The sequence below is a fragment of the Engraulis encrasicolus genome, unplaced genomic scaffold (genome assembly GCF_034702125.1).
Source record: "Engraulis encrasicolus isolate BLACKSEA-1 unplaced genomic scaffold, IST_EnEncr_1.0 scaffold_306_np1212, whole genome shotgun sequence".
NCBI lineage: Eukaryota > Metazoa > Chordata > Actinopteri > Clupeiformes > Engraulidae > Engraulis > Engraulis encrasicolus.
The window spans coordinates 42,306-49,015 of NW_026945595.1; the positions used below are offsets into that span (position 1 = coordinate 42,306).

Consider the following 6,710-nt stretch of genomic DNA (forward strand, 5'->3'; position numbering starts at 1 on the left):
TTTTTACACAGGCTTCTATGACTAATAACTATCCACCTAGCCTTCCAAAATGGCATTCCTATGTACATATATTTTGTTGTATTTTATATTCTTTATTTATATGCACTTTCACTTGTGTAATGGTGTTTTCCTTGTAAATAGTTGTTTCCTGGGTGTGGACTCAATGAGCAACCGATGAGAAGGACCAATCGCCTATTGCCACACCGCATAGGCCTGCACCTGTCAAATCAGGGGTTACCAGATAACTAGGTTCCTCTCTCTTCAGTACTCATGGACTCTGATGAAGATGGCTTGCCATCGAAACGTTAGTCCCTAACATGTTGTGCACTTGAATTAAAAAGAAAAAGCATCCCATCTGAGCTGCTCCGGTGTCTTCTCTTCATTCAAGATTACCTGCCTCCCTCCCGTTGATGCACCAGATGTAAAACAGAAGCGCGTGGAACCCCTTTTTGTTGTTACCTAATATTTTACTTTTTTAGCCTTTTCACCTAGTAGTCTTATCTTAACAATATATTTATGCTAATTATGCAAATTGCTCAAAGTGCAACTTTGGGCAACCAAGCTAAATTCTATCCATTAGGCCCATAGATGATATTTCTGCAATAAAACTTTAGGGTACTCAACATTTCCGGGTTCATGAAATCACGACTAGACTATAAAGTCAATGGGGATTTCCATGTTAACGCTCCGTGAGGCTCCATGAGAGCCGCCATTGCTGTGGAAAGATTGGTCCATAGAGGTCTATGGGAGTGGCGTAACTCTGTTATTAGATGGCTCTGGGGGGAACACTTTCACGTCACGTTCAAGCTCAATGGACTGGCTCTTTAGCTAAGCTAAAGTGTGACTCCCATGGTGGTGTAGATTCAAAACTGATATGAAAATAAAGCAACAGCTATTTACTTAACCGCATATCAGAGACATGTGGTAGTATGCCTATCCCGTGTGCATTGAACCAAATAAACAAAACAACTCTTAGAAGAACTCCAAGAACTCAAAAAGACGAAACAGGAAGTTGTTAAGTTGCGACAAATCTAGTCATATAGGCCCTAATGTCTGTAAATTGAATTTCTATTCTAAATATCTTTTGACCTCCAATTAATTTCTGGAGATATAACACATTTTAAAAATATATTTTATGATATTAAGATATTACACAAAATAAAATTAAGGGGTGCCAATATTGCTGAATGGGACTGTATGGGGAGTGTAATGGTTTCAGCTGCATTGAACACACCGGTTGAAGTTCCTCAAAGTTGATTGCTTCCCGACAAAGTGGGTGGAGTTCCCCAACCCAGCGGAGCTCAAAAAGTACTTGAACGAGCTCTTGCCCTGACTAATCTAACATTGAAGGACTAATATACAGTGAGCCCACAGGACAACAGAATTATGAAGAGGCACATTGTAAGTAGGCTACCAAGTACCAGATGGGAGTGTTTTGCCTCTTTTCCACTGCCAGTTTTCTGCTAGTCCTAGGCCACCACTTTTTTCTTTACGATTGAGCTGTGTCGTGCCTATTTGAAAAGCAAAAAGTTGTGGCCACGTCGCGCTGTGTTGAGCTGTAGACCTGCCAGAAAAGCGGCAGTGGAAAAGAGGCTTAAGTGATTTCTTTTCTAGCTTTAACAACTAATTGTGTACATGCACGATTTCAATCCATTTATTGAGTTAATATTGCCCCCTGACTGACTTAGTCCCTGATTTTGATTTTGGCCCACTGTGAATTTGAATTTGACACCCCTGATCCACTGCTTCAGGAATGGAGATAAAACAGACCATTTTTGGCTATAAATTTAGTAAGAATCAGAAACCACAAGCACATAGCGATTCTCGGGCAAGTAGGCCTAGCCCAGTGTTTCCCAAACAGGGGTACGTGTACCACTAGGGGTACGCGAGCACACCACAGGGGGTATGTGATGATGCGACCCGTGAGCGCGTGTCATCATCACGGCGTCTGCTGTAGCAGGCGCCATTGAACTCATGCCCCCATCCAAACTTTTACCCATTCTTATTGTTGTTTCGTGGACTTTACAAATTGTATATCAGACTCCCAACCTTTTTTCAGTATTTTATGGTTTCGTTGGTTAACATGGGTCGACACTTGTTTAGCTGACAACCGTTCAACCATTTGGTATTCACACACATTACATTCGCGCACATTGCATTCATACACGCATACATCAGGCTTTCCCCCAGCGCTTTCTTATCAAGGCGGCCGCCTTGACTAAACCCCACCCCCGCCTTGGCTACGTTCCCTAAAAAAAAAAAAAAAAAAAATGCGTCCGAGGGCAAAAAAAAAAAAAAAAACTTGTAAAAAAAAAAAAAGTTGTAATGCATGTTCAAGCGCAGGCACTAGGACAACATCGGTTGGACTAAATTGTGACACCTAGTGGTCGGATTTATTACTACGCCATGTGTGTCCATCCTCGAGGCCATATTTTGAAACAATTTTAATTCAGTCAATCCTTGGGTTGCAGTTACGTCAGAATGCCCCTTCACTGGAGCGCGCGAATTTGAAATGGTGGACAACCCTGGCTTGGAGCCATTGAAACCCATTCAAAAGTACATTTGTTCGATGTTCGACAGAATATTTTTAATTAGACCTTAAGACACACCATGGGTCTTGTTTAAAAGCTGAGAACCTCAGCTTTCCATACCTGAATTTACCTGTATTTTCCTAGCATCTACCAATCCGAAGGTAGCCTACTTTAAGTGCAGAATTACTTTCCTAAAGATAGCGTTTTGTTTCCTTGGAAACGGACGCGGTTTATGTCACAGACCTGTATTAATTAATACAGGTCTGTGGTTTATGTGTTACGCATACGCTATTTGACTCGGGTTTGCATTATTATGGATGAATTTCTAATCTTGACATTCTAATGGACAATCTGTGCGAGTTTCAAAATGCGTTTTTATGTAACATGGGAGTAAAATGTGTTAACAGTACGCCCGTCTGGGATTTGTTAGCTAGTTCGCTAGTTAGCTAGCAATAGCAGAAATAAACTCTCTCTGGTAATAGATATTAGAATCGATCCGTCTCAATGGCCCAAGCATAAACAAAGAAACACCAGGATTTGGATGTAATGCTATAATATCAGCAATTTGTCAAAGCAAAACATTCTGAGAACATTCACAGAACCAGTTCATTATATCCACAGCCTTGAGTGTCGGCAAATCTTTCCACTTTTGACATGATGTAGTGTAGAGACCTAGCACTTGCTAGCTAACTAGCGGGCCAGCTAGTTTAACAAATCCCAGACGGGATGTAAACACATTTACTCCCATATCACATAAAAACACATTATGAAATTCGCATAGATTGTCCATTAACATGTCAAGATTAGAAATTCATCCATAATAGTGCAAAACCGAGTCAAATAGCGTATGCGTATGCATAAACCGCGTCCGTTTCCAAGGAAACAAAACGCTATCTTTAGAAAAGTAATTCCGCACTTAAAGTGGGCTACTTTCGGATTGGTAGATGCTAGGAAAATACCGCTTTCAGTTATGGAAAGCTGAGGTTCTCAGCTTTTAAACAAGTCCAATGGTGTTTTTAGGTATAAATAAAAATATTCTGTGTCAGATCGAAAAAATGAAGTTTTGAATGGGTTTCAATGGCTCCAAGCCCAGGTTGTCCACCAGCAGCGGTAGATCACCACCAGGGGGCAGCACTATGACGTCAGCAGCAACCCAAGAATTAGCATAAATGGGCCACCAGTAGGGCAGTTTAATTACAACAGGGCACTGGAACTCTTTTTTGAAAAACCAAGAAGGATGGCCTGCAAGGACAAGACTTGCAAAATGTGCCATAGGTAGTCATAGGTAGCCAGTCAATTTTGCACTCCATTTGGTTTCTCTTTTTCGTTAATGTAAACAACCTGCACTGCACTTTTTGTTACATTTTTCTTTTCAGCTTCTGTAAATAGTTTTGATATGGCAGGTCAATAAATACATATTTTCCAGTTCTACACAGCTTTGTTATTATTCAAACCCCCGAAACAGTATTCGTGCCGTGCGTGACATCAAACCCCGCCAACACCTCCCCCCGCGTGACATCGCGAGTGGCGCCCCCCCCCCCCCCCCCACCCCCCGCCACGCCGCCCCCCAGGGACAGACTCCAAGCCTCACCACCTTGACTAACCAATTTTCTGGGGGAAACACTGTACATTTTCAAACACTAACCACACAAAATCAGAGTTTTGTCAACATCTTTTGTTTCTTTATTTTGTTGTGCCTAGTTACAATATTTAGCCTTACTCAGTCAAAACGAGTGGTTTTTAAGTGTTTTAGAACACAAACCAATGTTTACTGGAGCATTTAAATTCTACCGCTTACCGGTCTCGCAGCACTTCCGCGTTTTGGCAAAGGGTTGCGTCATGGCTTTGGGGATGCTTTTATTTTAGGGCACGTTCGCGTGTGCGCGTCCCCTCGCCCTTGCAAGTGCAGTTTAATGGTTGAAACGTTGCAATTGCTGGTAGTTATGTACCAATATGTATCTGAACCTGTGTGGTAAGACTGTGTAAAAGGCCTGAAATAAGTATATTGTGCTAGCACTATTTAAAATGTGTAAAATTAAATATAATTGTTTGCCTAATTAAAACTCCCTGCTTTTTGGTCAGGCACTAGTAGAAGCTGCCTTTAGGGAGGAGACAGGTACCCTTTATAATGGAGATGTGTCCATTCTTGTGCAGAGCCAGGTAGGGAAGAGACCTGTTCGTTGAATTGCTCTGTCTTTAACTCAGCTGTGTGAGTAACCTCTTAGAGAGAATTTTTGGTATTGAGAGCCTCAGGCTTTAACTAGTTTATTTCTTTTGTACATCTTTATTTTGGTTCCTCGTAACCTGTTTATTTTTGTATATTTTCATAAATAGTGTACAGTTACATTTTTCAACATTTTGGTTTATTTTGGTTTAGTTTGTGGTCCCTGGCTCACCTTCACCTGTGGTTTGCAAAATAAAAAGCAAAAACGTCATCTCCTGCGTCCTGCTGTATCTGTGTGCCTATCCGTAAGACCCTCGACACTCTACATTTTAACATTTGGTGGCAGCGGTACGGACCAGTGTCAAAAAGGGTCGGCACACAGTAGGCAGTGATGATGATTCAGCCACAGAACAAACCTGAGCAGAAGCAAGACCAGGCTGTGAGAAGCAAGACCACCCTCGGCGTGACTGCAGCGCCACCTGCTGAGCTGGAGCAAGATGCCATCAAGTCCAGGCCCCAGTCCGCACCACCCGAAGACCGGATGAGCAAACTGGAGGCAACACTTGCCGGCTTCATCCTGGCCCAGCAGAAGAGAGAGGAGAAGTGGGAGAAAGAAAGCAGCACAGCGCCAGGACCAGAAGTGGAACGCAATCCAGCACCAGTTTCCTACAGCTTCAGAATCTGGTGGGGGGCGCGGAGAACCAGCACCGCCAGACCCCAGCGGTGGCCGTGGAATCCCAAGACCCGCCAGCAGCTGNACCGGAGGCTGNCCCTGACCACCAGGATGACCAGGAGCCGCAAAGGTCTGCGAGCGTAGCTCTTGAGAGCAGACCAGAGTCCTGGGTACGCAGCCCTGGGTCGGAGTCGTCCTGGCCTTTGCCCCTCACCCCAGCGGAGTTCGGCTACCGGCCTCCCAAGATGGTGCCCTACTCTGAAGAGGAAGACATCGATCACTACCTCACCACGTTCGAGAGGATAGCAGCCGTGAACAGGTGGCCAGTGGAGAGTTGGGCTGTTTTCCTTGTCCCCCTGTTAACAGGGAAAGCCCGTGCTGCTTACGTAGCAATGGACATTGTTGCCGCCCAAGACTATGTCAAAGTCAAGCAAGCTATCCTGACCAAGTATGAAATTGACCCTGAAGCGTACCGGCACAGATTCCGTGCCACGACTGTCCAGGAGGGGGAGACGGCGAAAGAACTGCAGTCAAGACTTGCCGACCTGTACCAGAAGTGGATGGGCCCGAGTGTGAAGACCAAGGAGCAGATCGGTGATGCCATCATTCTGGAGCAGTTCATCCGCATGCTCAACCCAGAGCTGAAGGTGTGGGTCATGGAGCGGAGCCCACGTACCTCCAAAGAAGCAGCCGAATTGGTGGAGGCCTTCGTTGCTGCACGACGACATCGCAGAGGCTACCAGATCGGGAACCAGGTCCAGGATGACCATCGGACCCGGGGTGCCCAGCGACAGCCTGACCAACGCCATCAAGCCAAGTCGGCGGGTGGTTGCCGTGAGTTGCCCCAATCCAATGCCCCTCACTCTAAGTCTAGTCCCCACACTGCACATAGCCCCACCCTCCCCCAAGATGGCACCAGCACCGACCACGACGGGTGAGCAGATGTCTTGCCCCACCTCTGCGAGGAGTTTCAAGCATAAGTTGGGGGATGTGTGATGATGCGACCCGTGAGCGCGTGTCATCATCACGGCGTCTGCTGTAGCAGGCGCCATTGAACTCATGCCCCCATCCAAACTTTTACCCTTTCTTATTGTTGTTTCGTGGACTTAACAAATTGTATATCAGACTCCCAACCTTTTTTCAGTATTTTATGGTTTCGTTGGTTAACATGGGTCGACACTTGTTTAGCTGACAACCGTTCAACCATTTGGTATTCACACACATTACATTCGCGCACATTGCATTCATACACGCATACATTTTCAAACACTAACCACACAAAATCAGAGTTTTGTCAACATCTTTTGTTTCTTTATTTTGTTGTGCCTAGTTACAATATTTA

At 44.8% G+C, this 6,710-nt stretch overlaps 1 protein-coding gene across 1 annotated transcript; it reads left to right on the forward strand.

Annotated features, from left to right (window-relative positions):
* The first annotated feature begins 5,089 nt into the window (after positions 1-5,089).
* LOC134443306 (uncharacterized) lies at positions 5,090-6,377 on the forward strand. The gene is made up of 2 exons (XM_063193163.1): positions 5,090-5,335; positions 5,374-6,377. The coding sequence occupies exons 1-2, from the start codon at positions 5,090-5,092 to the stop codon at positions 6,304-6,306; spliced, it is 1,179 nt and encodes a 392-aa protein (XP_063049233.1). The 3' UTR covers positions 6,307-6,377.
* Positions 6,378-6,710: the final 333 nt, after the last annotated feature.